We start from the raw sequence: 24,007 nt of genomic DNA, 5'->3' as shown, positions 1-24,007 counted from the left end.
TTGGTAATGTAGAATTCTTGAATTAATTCAGCAGCTTTATCCTAACAGATCATAAATTACAAAGTCAATCCAGTCATGATCTGATTTTTAAATCTTTCTAAAAGCCATTAGGGTTTTTACAGGAGCTGCCAACTTATCTGCTTAGTTGACTTAACTACTGGTTCAAGTGTGAAATTGCTGAGTTTTGAAGTTTAATCCTACAGAGAAATTGCACCTGATAGCACATTGGCCACTTGGCCACATTGCTTATTTAATTAACCCTCAAGTATCCCAGAATGTTAGTCAATAAGTTTGGTTGTTTTTTTCCAGGAATACAAACACACTTTGTCACCTGATCAAAATTAAATTTTTGACATGACCAACTCTTACTTATGGATCTCTGAATGTAAAGGTTGGGCAGGAAATTCTCTTTCAAACTTGGACATCTGTACTCTGTTTACTTGTTGGGTTCTTGCCTGTTGTAAGATAGCTTATTAATTCCTCTGAAGTACATTTACCACATCTAAAAATTAGAAGCATAGAACTGTTTCAAAACCCCATTGTGGACTTGGCTTTGACCTTTTCCTTTTTCCTACCTTTTAAGTAAGGGAAGTTATTTGGGGCACAAATGCTTTTATTAGTTTCCATGGTCACGTCAAGAGTGGGTAGTCGGGAGAGACAAGTAAGAAGGTTATCTAGTATCATTTTTGGAGCCAAGTTTTGTTTTAACACCTCAAGGCCATTTTTTTTTTTTAATGAGGATTCTGGATTTATTCAGCTAGTCTGTTTTACTTCCAATAGTCTTTAGGTGAAGTTAAACAATATTAGTATGGATGGAGCCCTGGCTCTTATCGTCAGTTCATATATTATCTTGATAAAAAGATGTTAATATGGATGGAACTCTGGATCTTATTCTCAGAACGCTACAAGCCTTTTTTTTAATTAAAATACCAGAATAGTTCATTTTTGTCTTGCCCGGTTTTTAAAGAAAATTCATTCTTTCTCATTTTTCTAGGTAATGTGAAAAAAAAATTAACCTCTGAAGTCATCATATGTGTTTTTATAAAGCATAATCGCCCTCTTGGCTCTACCAGGTTAGCTCAGATTAGTGAGCCCCTTTTACAATTAATAAATCCCTACTAAATGCCACAGTTTCAGTGTTTGAAAGAATTACAGACACTGTGATTTAAAAATAAATAAATAAAGCTACTATAAATGAAACAACTTTTCATCTACCCATCATGTTTTCAGTAGCTTTAAATTGCTCTAATAATTAAATTGCATTATGTTTGAATGTGCAAATCTAGATTACAGTTGTCTTTCCCAGGTGTACATTAAAGAAATTACCTTTTTTCCTTTTGGTTTGTGGATGAATGTGATGCGTCCATCTGTTAATTGAATATGTGAGGATTAAAATTACGAAATGTTAGTTCAGATTGGCACAGCTAAAATTGCTTTGCTTCTTGGGTGAGTGAATTCTAGTCATCAGCTTTATAGTTCAAGTTGTAAAAAGCGTAAGATACCTAGAAAGCCCAGAGTGATAGCCCAGTAGTGAGCCTCGCTCAATTCAGCAAACTCTCCTTGGTCACACACTTACCTAATTGGTGTGAGATCAGAGGTTGGGAGTGGGAGAAGATGGAAATAACATTGTTCTCTTATGGGTCTTAATCCCTGCCTAAGATACCGTGATAATTGTATTACAGAGGTACCATTGAGGGGAACTGGGTGAAGCGTGCACACAACTTCCCTGTCTATTTTTTTTCAACTTGTCAATCAATAAGTATTTCAAAATAAAGAAGTTAGGTAAGAAATGAAAGTTTTATTGGAACATGGCCACGCCCTTTTGTTTGCGTATTGTCTCTGGCTGCTTCGGCGCTGCCGGGGCAGAGGGGTTGCTGTGACAGTTGCAGCAGAGACCGTGTGGCACACAGAGGGAGAAATATTTATGCTCTGGCCGTGTACAGAAAAAGTTTGCCAGCTTCTGGTCTGTGCCAGTGAAAGCTGTATCTGAAACTGAGTACCGGCAGTTAACCGACCAGTATTTACGGGGCACCTTCCGTGCTGTTAGCCAGGTTATGGTGGAACCCTTCGAATCCACATAAGATATGGGCAAAATGGGAAGCTTGGCATTATATGTGGCTACATGATGTGTGACATAATAAAGACTTAAGTTGTATCAAACATACATTTGAGACTAAGAAGGCGTACAATGTACAAATTCGATGATTTAACCGTGTATGAAAAGGGTACTTACGAAAAGAGATCACTGTGGAGGGATGAGCAAAGACTTAGAAATAGATGCTAATGTGACATTTTTGGGAGCGGGAGGTGGGGTAGAGGACAAGAAATAAGTTGTGAGAATATATAGTTAAGAGGTCAGTTGGTCTGATACCCTCATAATAGCTAATATTTAACCCCATGTGCCAGTCACTCTTTTAAACTCTTACATATGTAAATGCTTTAAATCCTTACAACAACACTACCAGGTAAGTAATATCACTCTCATCTGACAGCTGAAAAAAACAGAGATAGAGAAGTTAAGTAACTTACTCAAGTTCATCCATCTAATAAATGATGGAGTCAGGATTCACACCTGGTAATCAGTCTGCAGAGACTAAACTCTAACTGCTATGCCTCTCACTGCGTCCAAATCATGTCTCTGTCTCTCCCAAACTAGACTGTGGTCTTCAGAGGGACAGGGTTTATTCCTATTCTCTATATCTGGTCCTTCACAGGAATGAATGCTAAGTGAATGAATTAGTTCGTGAACGCTGCCTTCCCAGAATGACTTATTCACTAATTAGAAGCAGAGCATTTAACTTTTCATATTAAGTATCTCAGTTGCATTGTAAGGTATAGAAGACGCCCAAATTACTCAAACACAGTCAACTTGGCTGCTCAAATATTGAAAGGAAAATAAATCAAAGAAATAGCCCTATGTGTGCAATCTCACTTCATTCTTCTATAATCTAAAGTGTAAGGTATAGGAAAATGATAATTAGGAAAAAGACAAGGCAGTTTTCTTAAGATCCTAAGTCATGAAAAAATAATACTAATTAACAACTTATGGGCATGTTAAGGGGTGGAACTTGTAGGAGACTTGGAAAGCCATCTGCTCCAACCTCGTCATTGACCAACAAGATCGGAAAGTGAGTGGCAAGTCCAAGGACATACTACATTTTAGGGGTGAATATTTAGGTTCAGTAGACACTTTAAACTGAAGCAAGAAAGATTTTCAGCTACATTTTTAAAGGATCTCATCCAGCAGGATTACAAGAGAAGTTGAGAAGGCTTGGGGGGCTCACATTAAACCATTTCTCAGATATTCTAATTACTAAAAATCTTACCCTGTTTTAAACATAGAAGTCCCTAAAACTTCAACCTACTGTTCAGTCATTGTGGCTTGTTTATTATTATAATGTTCTAATCAAATATAAAAGTTTGACATTTTATGAATAAAGTTTTAAAATTAAAATCTTATCCAAATACTTGTGCTTTGTGATCAGAAAGTCCATCAAGAGGCACCTGGGTAGCCCAGTCAGTGAAGCACCTGACTCTTGATTTCAGCTCAGGTCATGATCTCAGGGTCGTGAGATCAAGCCCTGCATTGGGCTCCATGTTCAGCCTGGAGTCTGCTTGAGATTCTCTCCTTCTGCCCCTCTGTCTACTTGTGCACACATGCTCTCTCTCTCTCGCTCTCTCAAATAAATAAATAAAACCTTTAAAAAAGAAAGTGCATCAAAATGACTGTTCTTACTTCCTGAACATTTTCCCTACCTGGGCTGTTCTTGTCATGGGAAATTACCTTTACCCAGAATGCAACCTATACAGATGACGTGATACAGAGACATTGGCCATGTTCGTGCAGTGGTGGTCATGGCAATGGTGGTGATCAGAAGGAGGCTGGCATTTACTGAGCATTCCCATGTGACAGGTACTGAATCAAGCACATCGCGTGGATTCACTTCATCCTCACACAACCCCATGAAGTATACATATTATTATTGTCTTCATTTTACAGATGAGGAAACTGAAGGTGAAGTAACTTCATCCCAGGGGCTCAGAGTTCACCAAGTAGTGAGAGTCAAGATTTAATTAGGACACCAGCTTCCAGTTTCTGGTCAAAGCAGGTTAGGTTATTTGGACCACCTCTTCCATTTACGTTATTATGTTTTACTTTAACAGTCATTTGAAATGCGCTGAAGAGTAAAAGGCAATGGGGTCTCCCAGGACAATTTTCAGATGGAATCATGCAACAGAGAGGAAAGCAGAATGTTGGAGCACCAAAGCTACTTCTTCCTGAGGGCAGGTGCCTGTACCACAGCTGTCAATGATATGGGGGTCCTCCTAAGGCAGAGGGTCTCCGAGGAGGAGAAGATCTCTGTAGATCTCAGAAATCTGAAGGGCTCACCCTCAGTGTAAGAGCAAACCGGAGCCAAAGCTGCTGGTCCTCCTCCTGCCCCAGTCTTAGGGAACAACAAAGAAGGCCTCTCAGAGCCAAGCAGAGAAAGAAACAGGGGAAACGGAAACGGGGAAGTTGGCAGCTAGAGACTAACTCTGACACAGATTTGCACCAGGTATTTATATTCATGGCCTGAGTTAGAAAAGGAGCTTCATGGTAAGAACCTGGTTTGAGGTGGGCACATCTACCTTAAGCCTCAGAATCTCTCCAAAATGTTTTCAAGAGCAAAAACCGGCAAGTAGTCCACAAAAACCGGACACACAAGGAAACAAGGCAATAAGAAGAACTAGCAGGAAGGACAGATACAGACTTCCAATCACAGATTTTAAAAGTGACAAAGTAGATTGAGAAAATCTCAAACAAAACTATTAGATTAAAATGTAAAAACTCACTACTTGGTAGCATGTTAGATATAGCAGAAGAGAGAATTCATGACGTGGAAGATTCCAGAACCCTGATTTAACCAGTATGCTCTACTACCCACAGGGATCTTGCCAACTTAAAAAAAAAAAAAAAAAGAATTCCCCATTGTTTGTGATACATATTTTGATTCCTTACTAACCTAAAGTATTTGTGCATACTTTGTTAATTTTCTGAGTAGCGTAACCCTGAGCTGAAATTCTTTATCAGAAGAGATAAGGGATGTCCCTTGGTATCTTCCTGCTTTTGACAAGTGAATCCTGTTGTACGTAGAGACGATTCTGGAGTGAGTCAGCTAAACCTGGGTCCTGGGTAAATAACAAGTCACAGAGGGTAGCTGGAAGGAGTGCAGTGTGCAGCTTGGAGCTCCTGCCCTTTCAGATCCTCTGTAAACTCTGCTTTTTATACTATCACCACTCCCTACTGTTCTCATTAAGAACAGACCAGAATCTCCCCCCCACCCACCCAAGCTTTTGATTTTTTTTTTTTTAAGATTTTATTTATTTATTTGACAGAGATAGAGACAGCCAGCGAGAGAGGGAACACAAGCAGGGGGAGTGGGAGAGGAAGAAGCAGGCTCATAGCGGAGGAGCCTGATGTGGGACTCGATCCCGGTACGCCGGGATCACGCCCTGAGCCGAAGGCAGACGCTTTAACGACTGCGCTACCCAGGCGCCCCACCAGCTTTTGATTTTTAACTGCAGAATGTCTATCCCAGATCTTCTGTCAGCTCGGTCCCTGGTGGTTGGTGTTTTGTTTTGTTTTAGATGGGAGAGGACAGGGCAGGCCACCTTGGCTTCAAGTGTGAAAACACATTTGAATTGTGCAGCCTCGGGCCATCCAGTCCTGGCTCCTTACATTCAGAGTGCATTGGGGCTCATCTTGTGCCTGTGTCCGTTTCAGGGGCCTGGGCGCATTTCCCAGTCTTTATCTGCTGTACCGGTTCAGGTAGACCCATCACGCTGGCACCTGCTTTCACTGAACATTCGTGCTTGAGTGCAGCCTCACAACAGTGATCTCATTTTGTTAGCTTATTGCAAGAATTATTTCTCCAATGAGGGGTTGTCAGAATCTCCTCCTTAAGGAGCCCTCTTATTTGCCACCTGTGACCATGATCACTTTATTTTTCTTTTTAAATTTAATTTTGTCATGCTTTATTTTTTTAAAGATTTATTTATTTTATTTGAGAGGAGAGAGAAAGCATGCACGAGCTGGCAGGGGGAGGGCAGCAGAGGGAGGGAGAGAAAGAATCTTAAGCAAGCTCCACACACTGCATGGACCCTGACGTGGGGCTCGATCTCATGACCCTGAGATCATGACCTGAGCCGAAACCAAGAGTGCCACCCAGGTGCCCCAATTTTTTCGTGCTTTATTTCCAGCTTTCAGTTTGCATTTGTTTTGATAGTTCAGTGGGCAGGTGTTATGAATGTATTTAATCTTATTGTTGGTCCTGCCAAAATATTTTGTATCTGGGCTCCACTTTCATTTCTTTGCTTGTCGTGTACTCTGCACGAGTCCTGTATAGTATAACTGTCAGGTAGGGGAATGAAGAAAGAGAGTAAGGAGAGGAGAAACAGGGAGGAAGGCAATATTTGGTTATTTCTTTAAGAATTCTGGAGGATTTTAGGATTTTCATGTTTGCTGCATGTTCTTGATGGGCCTGAATAGCAATAATATTGGGGAAGTTATGTTAGTAGAACCCTCCAGGGGACTTAATGATAGGCACATGCTTTAAACCAAATGTGTAGTAAACATATATTACATCCCTTCAAGGCAACATACCTTGACTGCTCACCGGCTGTGTGCCAGCCGTGGTACTAGGTATGAGATGAATAAGACACTCTCTTGGCCTCTTAAGAGAAACAGGCTAGTAATCGGATGATTACAACACAGCGTAATGAATTAATATTAAAGATACAAACAACATTTCCATGAAAGACAGAGGCAAGAATTTGTGATGCTTCCTGAGAAATAGAGGAACGTTTCACCAAAAACAGGTGGCCTACGAGCAGGGCCTTCATAAAAGAAACGTTCACTAAGCAGAGAGGAGGAAGACACATAATTGCCTCTGCAGGGAACGTGGAAATGTTTCGTGACTGAGGCTGAGTATACCAGAGAATTAGCCAGAGAAATTATTTTTTAAAATGAATACTGAAGGGGGCACCTGGGTGGCTCAGTCGGTTAAGCGTCTGCCTTGGCTCAGGTTATGACCCCAGGGTCCTGGGATCGAGCCCCGCATCGGGCTCCTTGCTCGGCAGGGAGCCTGCTTCTCCCTCTCCCTCTGCTGCTCCCCCTGCTTATTCTCTCTTGCTCTCTGTCAAATAAATAAAATCTTTTAAAAAAAAATGAATACTGAAGACTGTATTTTGAGAAATACTGACCAGATCGAGATTAGTGTGTGGCTCTTCTGACTTCTAAGTTCGGGGGCAGTTTGACACACTAGGAAGAACCCTGATTTTGCAGTCAGACGTACCTGCGTTTGAATCCTGGCTGTGTTCCGAAACAAATAGGCCTAATGCTGAGCCACAGCTCTAGACTTCAGCAAGTCGCTTAATCTTATGAAGCCTCAGTTTTTACATCTGTAAAATAAGGGCAATGATATCTAACTTTGCAAGATTGTCCCAAGGCGTAGAGGATGCAAAGTATCTAGTCCAGTGTCTGGCCTATACTAGTTGGTCATTACGTGATAGCTATTATTGTCTTTATATAGTGGGTGCAAACTAAACCTCTCTGTGCCTCCATTTCCTCATCTGTTAGCAGGGGATGATAATAGGAGCAATCTAATATGGGTGTTTATGAATCTGAAATGAGACCTACGTGAACAGAACTTAATACCAAGCGTATGGAAATTCTTCAGTAAATGCACACAGTAGTCTTGGTGATGATACTCCTGTAACTAGTTGGCTACTCTCATCCTAGTACCTGTTGAACTAGCTGGAATTGGATAATGGGTTCATTCATGCATGAACAAGAACTTCAGAAATGATGGGGTGTAAAATGATTGGATGTAAAAGTAAAAGTACTGGGGAATTGGAATGACCATGTCTATTTAGCACCTGGGAGAGATGGTCACGTGACATTTGGCCCTTGGGAAGAATTGTTCTTGGTGGGAAAAGGGTTTTATAAATTAAAGAAATAAATAAAGGAAGGGAAATAAGACAATCCATCCTGCTACCTCAGGACAGGGCTTTGTGTAATTTTATGGCACGTGGTCCCAGGAGGAGTAAGTATAATGAGGTAGCCTGATAGGTGTGGGCAGAAAGTAGGTCACAAAGTTCTGGGTCCCAGCTAAGCCAGCTCTCCGAGATGTAGGACTGTGCCAATCACCTGAGAGCACCTGGCTCACATCTTCCGCTCCCCTGGAGTATCCTCTGCTGGTGAATGGTGGATGCCTGCTTCCTCCATGTGCAGTGGACCAGGCTGATCCTGGCCCCAGGTATTCTTCAGGGCTCCCATGAAAGCTCCCGAAGGCTGATGCCCTTGGTGGCCACCAGGAACTCCAGGGGTGGACCCACAAACAGAATGGTGCCCTGAGGGCCAGGAGGCATGGGTTATGATCCCAGCCCTGCCATGTCCAGCTCTGTAACCTTGAGCGACCATTCCATCTCCGTGAGACTTTGGTTTCTCTTATTCTTGTGCTGCTGTGTTCATTCAAATGATTTCTGTGAAGTACGATACTGAATGCTAGATCCTGGAGGGATGGAGATACCGGGCAGCACCCACTTCACTATGAAACTGTTCTTGGTGAAGTAGAGAGTGTGCATGTGGTGGCTTTCTAGACAGGTGTCTACGTGCGTGTTTCTAGACCAGTTGTCTGCAGGACCAGTTGTCCCAAATGGACCTTTCAGACTGTTCCTTGGTTCATATCAAAAGAAACCATGATAAATAGAATAAAATGTGGAACCGAAGGTGAATCTGGGCAAAGGAAATATGGATGTGTTTCGTATTAGTCTTAGCTTTTCAACTTTCTTGTAAGTTTGCAACAATTTCCAAATGAAGTTAAAAAATTAAAAATAATAGAATCCCTAGTGATCCAGACCCACCTCTCAAAAGTGTAATTAAATGATAACATTATACAGTGTTGTGTAGTGTGTCACTTCGCAGCTGAGACCACTGAATTTGGAGGGAGAGGACCTGACTCCAAGTCTCAGCTCATTTCCTAGCTGAGGACTTTGCCTAAATGATTTTACCATTCGAAGCCTCCATTTTCTTTATCTGTAAAATAGAGGTAATAATGTTTTCCTCACAGGGGCCTGTGAGGATTCAGTGAGATGATATCTATCCGTATTACCTCTCTCATTTCTGTACGTTACCTGTATAATATACCTATGCGTGTGTGCACGCGCGCGCGCACACACACACACACACACACACACACGAAATTGTTTTGTGCTTCATAAAGTGCCACAAAATGTTGGTGGCTCCCTGCCTTGGCTGCGCTCACGTTAGTGTTTCCTGGAGTAGCTCACATCAACTCACCAGCGTCTGTTCTCTTACAGCCTGAAAGAATTTCCGGGGAGCAGTATGGAATCCATTCCGATGTCTGGAGTTTAGGAATCTCTTTCATGGAGGTATGTTGTTTGCAAATAGATGCTTCTGTGTATATCCACCCTAATATCAGGAAGAATGACGATTTAAAAAATAATAATAATAAACCTCCAAGGTGTTACGTGTGTGTGTACACCGAGTTGAACTCCAAAATCCTTTTGTTATCCTTGAGTGGCTTGTGCACAGACTCTTCTGAGGTGCTGTTTCTCACACATCACCTGTATAAAACTTTCCTGGAGAGCTTCTTAAAAATACAGGTTCCCAGACTCCCTCTTAGACTAATTAAATCCAGATCTCTGAGAATCTGCATTAGTGTTATGCACACTAAGTCCGGAGAGCCTGCATTATAATAAGAGACTCCAGAGAAGTTCTGTGTAACGGTGGCCTTGTCGGAATGCATACATGACTTCCAGAGGTGATTACTTTGAAGAATACAGCCCTACTCATTTGGATGTATAAGTTCTGTATGTTAGGAAGAAAAAACACCTTGCTTCCATATAGTCATTTCATGTGTTGGGGGAGGATGAAGGGTATGTATTCAGCCCAATTTTAACGTCTTTACTCTTTATCGCTGTATTTAGAATGGACTTCATCTTAGCGTGCTACGTGTAACCCCACTGGAACTCTGTGCTAAGGATTCTCTGCCATGACTATTGAGCTGTAAGGAAATGTATACAATTTCCATTAGAAGGACATCGGCTCAGTGTGAATTACACCAGTATAGAGTCTGGATTCTCACCAGTACTTCAAGAGTTGTTTCTCACATACATTGATTCAGGGAAAGGAGGGCCTTTTAAAAACTAGAAAGGACTCCTTAGATAAGATCATGGATAGAGTTGCAGTCATGATTTTATCACCTTTTTTGGGGTCAAATACTTCCTCTGTGATTTTTGTAATGCATGAATGCAGTTGAATTTATAAGGAAAGAGCTTTAGACTCAATTCACCTGCACTATCGAAAGCAAAAATAAAGTAGTCAGTGTTTGCTAAACCATACTCTTCTGCTTCTTCACAAAAGAGAATCGAAGAGGAAATATAATACGTATGCACCAGCTGAGGGCTTAGCAGTAATGGTGGACAGAAGCCCAGAACAGAGTTTCCCAACTAAATCCTGAAGGGCTTGTTCAGGTAACTTGTTTCGGAAGAACTAGAACTTCTGATTTGTGGAGCTGAGACCTTGCCATTATGTGAATTCCCTTTGCATGTTTAAATCGTTGTTATTTAAGGCATTTAATAAGTGACCGGATGGAGTGTGGTGCATTTGACAAGTAGGTGGTATAGAGATAAGAATCCCAGATTGGGAATGAAAGAGATAGAAGGTTCACCTTTGCTACTGGTTTTCTAGGTGTGCTGTGCAAGCCACTGTCCCTCACTGGGCCTTATTTCTTCCTCTGTAAGATAATGATCTCTAAGCCCCTTTCCAGACTAACAGTCTGGGACTCTAAGCAGTCCATTGTCTTTCTTTAACTTTCTGCATCAACTCTAGAGCTGAGTGACTTGGACGATGGTAAACCCTAGCGTGACATAACATGAGGCACAGAGCAGAACCACGAGAGAGCATAACTAATGGATTTAAGATTTAGAACACATATGAAGATTCACTCTTCTTTCCTTCCACATTCATTTTGAGCTCCTGCAATGCCTGTCAGATGGGCAGTGGGGATATGGTGATGAAAGGACACTCCAGTCTTGACTCTCATGGAGTAGGGCATGAGGAGGACAGAAAACAGAAGGATAACTAAATATATAATTTGTCAGGTGGTGGCAAGTCCTATGGAGAAAAATAAAGCAAAGTGATCCTTTCTGATAAAGTAACCTTTGAGCAGAGACTTGGATGAAGTGAAAGAGAGCCATCAGGCAACAACAAAAAACAGAGGCGCTAAGCTGGAGTGTGTTTGGCATATTTAAGGAACGTAGAGAGACCGAGGTAGTGGAGTTAGTAAGGGGAAAAGAATGGGAAAAAATACATTCAGAGAGGTAGCCGGGGATTAGATCCTATATTATCTTGTAGGCCATGGTAAGGACTCTAGATTTTACTCTGAGGGGAAATGATTGAATTATATTTTCCAAAGATCATTGAGTGCTCTGTGGAGCATGGACGATAGAAGAGCAAGCACGGAAATAAGGAGGTCTGTTAAACTAGATAGGTAGGTAGGTAGGTAGGTTGATAGACAGATGACCAATACGTAGAACGTACTGATACCACATACCGAAACACATGTCTGCCAATATTTTGGTAGGTGCTAGGGATGCAAAGATTTAAAAAGAAACTATAGTATCAGGAGGGAGGTTGCCATTGATGGATTTGGAGTTCCGTCGATCATGTTCATTTATCCTGGAGGTAAACTACTGAATGGTCTCCAGAAGACTGAAGAAAACACTCACTGAATTTGTAAGATTGAGGAGGATTAAAGTATAGGGAACTGTGTGAGAAATTGTCACAGTAAGTCTGACAACACCTGAAGGCCAGAAGGAATGTGTTGGCTCATGGGGTGAAGTGGAGAGCAGAAGAGGACAGAGGGTTGCGAGTGAGGGCCGGGAAGGGTTAGGTGTTTTCATGCTCCCTGTGTTTTCAAATGGTCAGTGAGGGGCCGGATGCTCTATCAGAAGGAGATAATGTCGGTATAGGTAGTGTCTGATTGTGATCATCAGGAAGGTTCTTGCATGATGTTGAACTAAATGCTTTCAGAGGGAGCTGTGTGATTGCAGTCCTCGTCTGCTAGGAGCTCATGACCCACCAGACAAGCAAGTGACAGCGTCTGACCGAACACAAGTGGTAAACCAGTAAGCCACTAGAGAATAGCATAAGGACTCGGGCGTGTGCTTTATACCAAATTCATTTGGGGTACAAGGTAACACAAAAGAAGTGATAGGGAAGGGGAGTCAGTGGTTTTGAGTCCCTACATGAAAAATTGTGAGTAATTCAGTGATGAAGAAAATCCCAAGGTTCTTTTTCCCTAGGGGCAGATGTAATGAGAATATTACCTGAAGAGGATGGGGAAGTTAGTCCACAAGAAGCACTTTGTTTTCACCACAGTCTCCTTGGGATAAATGTGGCAAATCCTGTTTAAAATCACAATGGAGAGGGGCACCTGGGTGCACAGTCATTAAGTGTCTGCCTTAGCGTTCTGGGATCGAGCCCCACGTCAGGCTCCTCCGCTGGGAGACTGCTTCTTCCTCTCCCACTCCCTCTGCTTCTGTTCCCTCTCTCGCTGGCTGTCTCTGTCATGTCAAATAAATAAATAAAATCTTTTTAAAAAAATCACAGTAGAGAGAAGAGTAAATCTCAATAGCATTTTAAAATTCTGAATAACAAATTGTGTTTTGAAACACAGTCAGCATCGTCAAAGAATTGCTTCTCTTCTGTTTATCCTCACTTGAAAACGAGACTCCCTTTCTAGGTGTGTGCCCTGTAGAGTAAAAACCTTAATTCATTCAGTAATTACTATTTAAGCACTTACCGTGCCCCGGGCCTTGGAGGGTGGGGACACACAAAGCTTCTGACAGAGAAGACAGACATCTAACGCGGAAACAAACAGCATACCAGCATCTTCAGTGAAGCTGTTTCCAGAGGACCCTGAGCCCCAGGGCTGGGGGAGAGGCGGGGTTTCTCAAAGGAGTTGACAGTTGAGCTGGGTTGGTCTGGAAGAGAGTTTGCCACTGGGAGAAAGGAGGAAAAGTGGGAAGAGCCCCTCCTCATTGCCCAGCACACTCCAAGTGGATCTCTGGATGCTTCAGGAGAGATCTACTGTCAGAGCCTGCAGGCTGTCCGCTAGGCCATTTCACTACCAATCTGTGTGGGCACCTTCCTCAAGGTGTTTTGAGTCGTGTTATTCCCTTAGGGTACTGGTGGTAAAGAAACAAATGGGATAAAAGTACAGGAAACGGAGCAAAGGAATTTTTCTGAAATTACACAAGAATCAAATAGACACAAAATGGGAAGTAGAGTTTTCTAGCCCTTCCACGTCTGCTAGCAGCACCCCTGCCCCCTGCAGATCCCATAAACCCTCAACCCTTCCCTGAGGTTTGGTGCCGCAGGAATCAGAACTCGCCGTCGTTGTTTTAAACTCCTAGAATAGCGAGGTTCACCTTTGCTAGCCTTCATCATACTGCTCTCCCCTCGTTAATGTGCTGTCACAGTCCCCATGGGGGTCATAACAAGGCCTCTCGCACACTCGTTCGTAAAAGATGATGCTACATGCCACTAAAATGTGCCATTAAAAAAGTCACAGACAGGTACATTTGTGCCTTAAGCAAAGAATCTTTAATATCAGACTGTCTTTCATCCAGGGCCAGAACTGCCCCAGCTCCTCTCCGTTCTGCATCCCTGTGGGATAAGATGGGTCTCTTCCAGGATTTTGTCAGCTGTGTGTAGTGTTTGGAGATGGCACAAGTAACATAAACATGGAGATTACCCTTAAGAAGGGGGAAGAAATGAGATTATTCAGTGCTCTAGTGAGAGCATGGCAGTTTTACTAGACGAGAAGAATTTGGCCCCTTTCTGTGTTTTTTGTTTATGGTTTTCAACTCAGATCTCTAAATGTGTCGTAGTTCTCCTCATGTGGATCAGTTATGAAGCCAAATAAAGGCCCTCACCGTATGTGGGGTTTGTGTGGCCTCATTTTGTAATGGGGAAAAGGATCCATGTAGAATTGCTCTTCTTCCTTGAACCTTCACGACAGAAATCAGTGGAAATGAAAAACAAAAAAAAAAAAAGAAGAAGAAGAAGAAGAAAGAAGACCCACTAACAAAGGTACAAAATTCCTGAACTTAACTAGGACAAACCAGGAGGACTAATCCTGCTTCCCAGAGTATTTGACTCTTCTAGAAAGCTCGCGATGATTCAGTCAACTCGGTGATTTTTAGGACAATCCACCCTGGCAGTTTGCCATTCAAGACTTCAGGGCTAAACTTTAAAAGGAAAATTGGTCCATAATAAGAGATCTGTTTTACCCAGTTTGATGATGTTATTTAATCCTTAGGGGAGAGGAGGATACCTAAAACATTTTGGGCACAATGTTTCCATTTCACAGGCAGCTCAGTGCGTATCTCTCCTCCCACAGAATGGCCTGAGGAGAGAAGCCCCACTGTTGTTTTCACTAATTAGTTATTCCATTCGTATTCTTGTGTCATTTAAGTCACAACATGTTTGCAAAAGCTGGATTTTTCAGTTGGCCCTTCTTGGGTCAAAAAAGAAGACAGCATACACCCTTTTGCAGCCTCGCATTTGCAGTACCCAGAGCAATGCATACACATTTAAAAAGGCACGAGGCCGGTCCTCTAATGTTCTTCTTCTCACTGAGTATGCTCCACGATCACAAGTTTGTGCTGGTTTGTGATTCTATCTGGCGGGTTATTATAAACCTTATTACGGTTGGTGGTGAATAATCTTCTGACAGGTTTTTCTGCAGGAGTCAGACAGAAAGCCCATCTTTAACACATGCATTTTGCTCTTTTCACTTGGGTCCTCGCTCTTTCTGCCTTTGTCTCCTCTCTCTGCCAGTCTCCTGAGTCTGAGGCATAGAACAATCTGGCTCGATGTGCTTGGTTAATTGGAGTGTCATCTAGTCCTCTGAGACCCGTCTTCAGCATGGTCCCTGTTTTATTGAAGTGGTTTGAATGATGTGTTAAATGATGAAAGCAAGGTCCATGGCTTAGAAAAACGTCTCTAGATAGGTGAAGAACATATTCAGAGAGCCACACAGGTCATTGTCATCAAAGTAACACCATCTTCTGAAGATTTTTATGAGTTCTATTGTTTCGACAAAGAGTTAGAGTTTTTCTTGTGAGTTTTAGAATCACCTTTATCAAGTTAAAAATAAATCCATGGAATGCTGTGCTGTTCACCCTACACAGAATACCATTTTTCTGTATCTCCCCAAGATACAGTTAAAATACCCATCCTTCATGATGCCTGCTCCGATCTCTCCAGCAAAATATAATACGTTCTTCTGACCTTCATCTGCACCTTCCTTGTGGCATGTGCCTTTTCCACCTTGTGCTGTAATGATTTATAGGCATGTCAGAGTTCCTTAGGACAGCATTCGAATCTGATGCTCTCAGAACCTCCTACACTCCCTGGAACTATTCCATTGCCCGTAAGTGGGCACTCAGGAAATTTTCTTGGCTCAGTTTTTTCCATATTTTTGTAATAGTTTTAAAGCCATTTCTAAAAATAAAATCAGAGTTTGAAGTTTGATGAGCCTTTAACTTAAGCATACATAAATGTTTGCTGAAGGTCACAAATGTTTTGCGTGTGGAGAAGGGTTTTCTTTTGCTGGAGTATAGACCTAGATTCAAATTCCACCTCCGTTAGTATAAACTGTGGATCCTTGGATAAGTCATTGAATCTCTGGGCCTCAGGGTCCTCATCTTTTTATGGAAGCTTTACTTCAGAGCTTCTGGACAAAGGTCACAATGAGAAAATTAAGCCATCATCCCCTCTCTTTAAAAGGAATTACCTCTTGAAATATTTCTATTTGGTTCAAAAAGGCCACTAATTTGGTTAAAGCATGGAACACAGAATGTGCCATACCTTCTACTTTCACTTCAGTCTCCGCTAAAAATAACCATAAAGGGATTTTTTTTTTTTAAGGCTTTGAATACAAATCAAAAGGGAAAGGAGACTACAGCAACCAAATTTTGGGTGTGGGGAACCAGAGGGACAGTGGCAAACAACCTAGCAGCACTGAGAATGCTGAAATCCTAAGCTAGCTGTTAAGAAAGTGACAAGCACCCCGATTCCTGTAGAACACCGAAAAGGCTCAGGAATTGGTGGTCCAGTTATCTGGAATCAGACACAAAGGTGGGACCAAAGAGAACAGAATTCTTTTTAAGGCCATTTGAGAAGCACATAAGCCATTTGACCCACAGATTCTTCTCGTAACTCAGCGTGTGCACACAGTCGCCACTCCTCAGCCTCAACACAAGAAGGCAGAGGTCTTTTCTGGAAAGAGTAAAATAAATGGTAGCTGGCACTGTCGAAGCCTGAGTCCCATTACTGAAGAACAGAGGCACTAAGTGAACGCTAAATGCTGAGACTTCCCAGCCTTCCCATCTCACCCTGTTCCTAGGATGCTGGCGGCCAAGATTACCTTTCAGGCAGAAGAGACTTTCTCTAAGGAAATCAGATCCAGACATTGGGGGTTCATGTTACGTCATGGTACATCAGTCAGCAAGCTCCACCAATGAGCACAGTGTTTCCAGCCAGATTTTTGGCACCTCACTCTTGGCAAGACATGTGAGGAAGGCCTTTAAGACAGAAACCTAAAATAACTGGGGAAAAAAAAGCAACTTGGAGGGCCTTGGAAACTATGCAGTGAAGAAAAATTCAGATGAGCTCCTATAGTATTCTCAGAGGGATAAGAGAAAACACTGCATTCAGGAAACAAGAACAGGCTGCTGTAACAAAGGAACTTTCAGAGAACAACAACAACAAACAGGAATGAAAATTCGAGAACCAGGTCAGAAAGTCTAAGGTGAAAAACAGAAGTTTCAAGAGGAAAGAGTAGAGGAAACAGAGGGGAAGAAATCACCAAAGGAAATGTTTTCATTTTAATTTTATAATGAGAGAAATATTTATATGTTGTCCGAGATTGCCCTCCTCTTTAGCATTCCTATAGCAAAAAAAAAAAAACAAAAAACAAAACCTAACTGTTTTTCTAAAGGACATGTCAGTGGTTTTGCCCAGAGATACGGAGTTTTTACTGGGCAATGATAAATTTTTGCATTTTCTGTAAACATCATAATATAATTTTTCCCAAGCATAGAAAGCAAAAATAGTTGGGGTGCCTGGGTGGCACAGTCAGTTAAATGTCTGACTCTTGGTTTCGGTTCAGGTCGTGAGATTGAGCCCTGCACCCAACTCCGTGCTAGCCCAGGGAGTTTGCTTAAGACTCTCTCTGCAACACCTGCCTCTCTAAAATAAATAAATAAACCTTAAAAAAAAAAAAGGTAAAAATAGTTGGATAGAACCACCTTGTTTTATAGAAATGTTAAAACCTGTGAACATATCCCATTTTTAACATACTGCCTTCATATATATATATATTTTTAATGGATGTTAGATAAGACTCATTAGATACCAAGACAATGGAATGTAATCTCCATTCACAAGCAAACAGAAAGAGCTAAGTGAAATGAAAATAAAAGTATTGAAAAAGTGGCGTGGATCACTCAGCCCAGTACCCTTGGACAGAAGCTTCTGGAGGAGTTTGCTGAAGAGTGGGTAATTTTCATCCTCTGATAAGATTTTCAGATTCAAGGGCTGCCATCCTAATTCTCGAACTCTTAAAATGCTCAGACTTTGGATTAACCAGATAGGTTGGCACCACCACTTGGAATCAGTGTGATTTGGGCCCATTTTGCTACTCCAAGTGTCACTTTCTTATCTGTAAAATGAACAGAACTTTAGAATTCATTCATTCCTCAGTATTTATTGAGCACCTTTTATGCTCCACACACTTTTTGAAGTGCTGAGGTTACATTAGTAAATAAAACAGGCACGTTCCCTTTCCTCGTTGAGCCTACAACATGAGGGAGGCAGACGATAAACCGTAGTAAACACATTTTTTGAAAGCAGGAACCTTCAGTATTCTAGGCTCTTCTAGAAACACTTCCATTTAATGATAACCACCCCAGAAAGTTACTCTGAGAGTAAACTTCCGTTTGAAATAGCGTCCTCATCCAGGTATTGGGTGGTTTTGCCAAGTGACAAGAATTAGGAGCATTATCCAGACTTGATTCCTGCCCCTAAATATACGGAAGAACCCATCCCTGCCCCCACCCCTACATGGAAACACCTGGAGACACAGCTGTCTCTAGTGGTCTGCAGCTGTGGCTTTGTTCGCTTTTCTAGCCCTTGGTGATTATGAACCTGATCTGAGGGGTGACGGATGGCTCTGGATACCCTATGAGCAGCTGCTGTCAGCTTCTCTAGACCATAAAACTTGGCCTTTGGTGGGCTCCACTTAAATACTGGTATTTTCTCCTCTCCTTTTTTTATAATTATTGTCAAGAACATGAGTGGAAGTTGGATCTTATCATATGTTTGGTCCCTGCTCCATCTAGTGAAACATCTTACCTGTCGATCAGAAGTTTCTGCTGAAAACCATCAGAAGGCAAAAGCATCAAAGCGTCCAAACAACAAGGAAATTTCAGTGGAAGACTGTATAGAAGAGTGGGCAGGAGTGTGCTCTGGAGTCCGTGTCATGGGCCTCCTTCCCTTCCGTTGAAGAATGTTGAGAAAAAGAGCATGTAACAGTTTCCATCACTCATTCCCCTGCTCTCACTCTCCTTTCTGTAATTCTGCCTTAACTTGATTTTTTCCATTGTCATTTTTCTAATCTAAAACTTCTGTAACTTACTGCAGAAAGGAGCCGTTAAATGACCTTTGGGAGATGATGGATTGACTAGTTCAGTCCGCTGCAAGGTTTGTGAAGGGATCCAGCTGTCTCAGATTACCATGCCTAAATGGGCATTTTCCAAGGTTGTCAGTGATCGCAGTCAATGTGCAACTGGCAGACAAAGTGAGTGTTTCCCACTGAATGAGGCATTGTTGAGCTTGCTTTGTTCTGAGAGCTATCCGAACAACCATGAGATTGACAAAACAAGATGGAACAGGTGCTCGCAGTCCCAGCTAAGCATTTTATTATTTTGATGGATTTCAGACCGATTTTAAAGTTTTTCCAACAGCACATGGCCAAATCGTGTGTGTGTGTGTGTGTGTGTGTGTGCACCCAAACACGCACAATTTGGACTTTTAAAAACACATTAAGTCAACAAAGTCTTCATGTGAAGACTAAAGAAATAAAGAGAAGACAAAGCAAGCCTTTGACAACCCATATTCAGATATTTGAAGGATTGTCAGGAGAGGCCAGTTTCTGCTCAGTGACTGGCTGGCTGAACTCTCTGAAGCTAACATGATCAAAAAAAAAAAAAAAAAAGCCCATGGTTTCTATTCAATACAAAGAAGAAAATTCTAATGGATGGAGCCCTACCTCCTTCCGACTCCACCGTGGACTCATCCTCTTTAGGAATAAAAAGGCCTGGTTTATGTAGTGACTGAATAATCATATGTCATATCTCAAGTTCTTGTTTTGTTTCTTAAGAAGAAATGCTTTGTAGGAGAAATGGGGATGAGGTTAGGTAAGATACAGTCATTTATTCATTAACCACTCAGAGAATTTTTATTGAGTGTCTAATATGTGGCACGCGCCGTGCTAGTCACTGGGAACATGGCTGTGAATGAAAGTGACAAAATCCCTTCATGGAGCCTGCGTGTTAAAGAAGGTATTTGACAACAGCAAGTCTTTAGACGGAAACGAACAGCGTTATATGATAGGAGTAACTGAGTGGTGTGGTGTATAAATTAAGATCTCGTAAATTTGAGATCTAAAAGATAAGGGGCCAGTCTTCTCATGACATCTGTCAGCTCTAAATTCTGTGAGTGATAATTTGGGGAACCACTGCTGCTCCCTCGAGATGTCCAGTGGTAAAATCCACTGATCCTAGAATTCTGTCAATACTCACACCCAGTGACCTGGAAGTCGCTTTAAAGACCCTCCGGAAGATCCTGCAGACCATAGCACATACTTTGGTTCTGAACTGGCTAAGAAAAGCTTTCACATTTTTCTAGCACGTATGTAGACAAATTCTTTCACACGCCTTATCTTGTACTTAGAGATTAGAATGTTTTTTAACCGGAAGAGAGTCTTTAGAACTTGTTCAATCAGATCCCTCCTCGTACCAGTGAGGAAGCTGGGGGCCAGGGAGGGAGGGGACCTGCCCACAGTGACCGCACGCAGCCAGTCCTGTGCAGAGGAGGACTGGAATCGAAGACTTCTGATGTCAAGTCTGGTGCTCTGTCCTCTTTTTTCAGCTCTTGACGTCTTCTTGCTCGGTGTCATTCTCACAAGAAGGTTAACAACATAACACATTGCATGTACCTAACACTTACAAAACCACTTGCTTTCGTTACCTCATTTCGGCTCCCCTACACCGTGATGGGAAATGACTGAAAAATTAGTGATTTGAGGCACCCAAGATTCTCCCACCGTATAAGCATCAAAGCTCCCATTTCGCAAATACGGAAACTAGGATCCAGAGAAATTAAAGGACTTTTTTAGAAAGGTTGTGTGACTAGAGCAGGCAGCAGCAGTCAGGAGCCCTCCCTCGGCTGCTTTCATTATGCTGTCGAGAATGAGTAGAGCAAGTACTCTGGAAAGAGAAGAGAGAACTGGTAAGTGTAAACAAGCAGGCAATTAGACAAAGAAAAAGACTGGTTTATCGCGATTCTGCTTGTCAGTCAAGGCTGCTTTTCCCAGGCTTCCTACCCACACTGTCCCCGTAGCTGCTTCAGTGTTGCCAGTGTTTCAGAGTATACATGTACCATTGGTTTTCAGAAACCAATCCCTAGTTTATGTTTCTTTTTTTGGTTCAAGATTTTATTTATTTATTTGACAGCGAGTACAAGCAGGGGGAGCATCAGGGAGAGGGAGAAGCAGGCTCCCACTGAGCAGAGAGCCCAACGTGGGGCTCGATCCCAGGACCCCAGGACCTCCTGAGCCACCCAGGCGCCCCTTTAGTTTATGTTTCTAAAGAAATACAAAAATTAGCCTCATCTCCAAGGCGTCTGCTCTGTTAGGAAGTGGGTAGGCGAGAATTCCATCTAATCAGTAAATATTTATGTAGCGCTATTCTGTGTTGGCAGGAAGGATACCAACTTTGCCCTCAGGAGCTCCTCGACTAGTAGGTAGAAAGATAAATAAATGTGCAATGGAAGTGCATAGGACTGGGCAGATGAGAGGGAGGGCTGACATCGATGTCAAGGAAAGCATTTCAGTTATCTATTACTCTTAATAAAGCACCCAATGTTAGTGGCTTAACAACACAACCCTTTATTTACTCAGGATTCTATGGGTCAGGAATCTTAGGGCTCAGCCATTAGACGTGGGATCCACAGGGGCCTCCGGTGCGGGTGCAGCCGGATGGTGGTTAAGAATGGAAGATCCAAGATGACTTCACCTGCACGCATGGCGGTGAAGTGGCCGCTCCGTCTCTCTCTCTCTCTCAGGAGCAGCATACAGATGCTAGAATTATGAGAACACTATCTGATGATGACTCCCTTGACTTTGAAATGTCTAAAAACAGAAGTGTAGAGTTGGTCGAACCAATGGACTGTACCCTAGCACTAATGTTTTCTCAGGTACTCACAGCTGCAGGGCTCCAGTGAGCAGTTTAGAAATGAAGGAACCCCCCACCCCCACCCCATACCCAGAGCTAGGTCTGCAGGGACTGGTACCATGATTAAAGTTGTGTACTGTTAGAGGACATGGGTCAGCATTATACAAACATATTGAAAGGGTGTCATTTCTTAATTCTCACTGTGAAGATTAAAATGGTTATTGAATTAAGTACACGAGATGGATTGGAGGGCAGTTAACTCCAGTCTTTTTCCCTTCTTGCAACCCCTAAGTCTTTAATAAGAAATAAGCCATTTAAATTAATCATAATGCTTAAATATGTGAAAGTGATTATTCTAAGCAGTGATGTGTAAGAGGGCCTTGTCAGTTAAGACCATCCACCCGTAATACTGGAGAGTTCGTACGCTATGTTGATTAAAGTAGTGCAGCGCAGAGGGGCACCGGGGTGGCTCGGTCAGCTAAGTGTCCAACTCTTGATCTCAGCTCAGGTCTTGATTTCAAGGTCATGAGTTCAAGCCCTGTGTTGGCCTACATTAAAAAAAAAAAAAAGTTATGATAGCATAGAAACAACGGACATGCACTGCCAGGTTGGCCAGGCTCTAGAAGACCTCACCATCAGGGGGTTTATCATAATCAACAAATGCTTATTGTCAGCCGACTGCAAAATGCCATTTCTGGTGTCATGGAGAACGCAGAAGTATATGACTTAACAGTCTGCCCTTTAACAAAATTTAAAATTTACCAGGCCTTAGAGACACGGGAAGATGTGGAACACTAGGAAATGTCACCAGGTAGGATTGCGCTACGCTGCCGGTGAATGGTATGGACAGGGAGTGATAGGAATTTTGTCTTCAAAATTGTGTTCTGGGATTAACTCCCAGCAGAAGAGGAGTAAGTGGAACCAAGCCCCGGAAGGGTAGGTAACCTGGAGTCCGTCTGTTCATCTGTTGTTACACCATCGTAGAATGCAGATAGAGAAACTACCCCCAGTATTGCATTGGCAGTTGTGCAAAAATTTGAAGTTCGTTTTTTCTATTAGAAAAGTAAATTGTTTGCTTTCATCCGTCATGACTGAACATTATCTGTTTTTAATTTAGAGTTTCTCACTGAATTTCCGTTCAGTGCACAGACACCATTAAAAGAGACCTTTGCAGTTGTTTCTCAGTGACTTTTAGAGATTTATATACCCAGATCTTTTAATTAGCATTGCTCTGAGTAAAGTTACTGATGGACATCAACTTGGAACAATCGGAGTGTCTTCAACGCTACAAAAGTGGGTCTCTTTAAATAGAGAGGGTTTGTCTTCCTTTTTTTTTTTTAATCAACTGCTTCAAATTTACTGTGGCCTAGTTGAAATTATATATTGCATTTAAACCACGGTATTCATGCAAAAAATTATTCAAAGTTTTTGCTCTAATGTGGTGTAGACAGATAGATTGATAGATCTATATACACACACATATACAAACACACACAGTCCGAAAGAAAACGAAGCAAGTGCAATAGCATTGTGGGAGAGGAAGGAGAATTTATGTGTTGGGACAGCAGGGTTAGAAGGACCGAGCAACGTTTAAAGATTCAAAACAATAGCATTTAGCATGAAATCTACTTTTTATCATCCTTACCCGGCCATCAGAATGAAGAAAGACAGTGTCCAGCTGGAGCAGTGGTTTGGTAGCAGGAGAATTAGAAGTAAAGGTCCTAGTGCCCGAGGGGTGGGTCATGAATTAATAATTGCTATGTGGCGGATGAGCCCGTCAGAAGAGCTGAAAATGAGGAAGTTGCCTCGCAGAGCGCTATCAATCACTCAGTGACCATAACTTCCAGTAATTAGTGTATTTTATGGGCCTTTGCTTCAGTGGCTCGAAAGCACATATGCTCCAGTCACAGCTAAACTTTGCCAGAGTAATATTCCAGGATGATTTATCCTCCTGCTGCACTGGGATATACCCCTATATTAGGTGAAGATTGTGAACTAAGCTGCAATAAAGTGTAAGTTTAGGTACAGTTTGCCCAGGTTGAGACCTCAATGTATCATGCTTTTCAGCATCCACGGTTAGGCTACAGCAAGCCATCATTTTTAACCGCGAAACAAATAAAGCAATTAATGGAACAGCATTAGGATATTGTACTTGTGAATTACTGTTGCCCTCTCCCCATTTAAGTGTCCACTGTAATAAGCCCATTTCTAATTAAAAAAAAAAAAACCACACTGTATTGAAAACATTTATTTGTAATGCTGTCTTTTCTCCACTATTATTAGTAATCTGTGGGATAGAATGCAGGACCTTCCGAATGATGGAGAAGGACTTGATTTATTTCTTTGTGTTATGGCTTTTGGCCTTCTTAAGTTAAAATAAATTTACTTTTTATCCGCTCACTCCAGTGAGGATGAG

General features: G+C 42.0%; 1 protein-coding gene across 4 annotated transcripts in view; it reads left to right on the top strand.

The window, feature by feature from the left end:
- MAP2K5 (mitogen-activated protein kinase kinase 5) overlaps nt 1-24,007 on the top strand; it is a 248,785-nt gene that overhangs the window by 134,014 nt on the left and 90,764 nt on the right. For all 4 annotated transcript variants that reach the window (XM_008708547.2, XM_008708549.2, XM_008708548.2 and 1 more), the window contains one exon: nt 9,361-9,432. In XM_008708547.2, coding sequence (XP_008706769.2) covers nt 9,361-9,432 — 72 coding nt within the window. The remainder of the gene's footprint in view (nt 1-9,360; nt 9,433-24,007) is intronic.

The sequence above is a fragment of the Ursus maritimus genome, unplaced genomic scaffold (assembly GCF_017311325.1).
Source record: "Ursus maritimus isolate PB19 unplaced genomic scaffold, ASM1731132v1 scaffold_27, whole genome shotgun sequence".
Taxonomy (NCBI): domain Eukaryota; kingdom Metazoa; phylum Chordata; class Mammalia; order Carnivora; family Ursidae; genus Ursus; species Ursus maritimus.
Note: the sequence above shows the minus strand (reverse complement) of the source record. Positions and strands in the feature narration are given on the sequence as shown.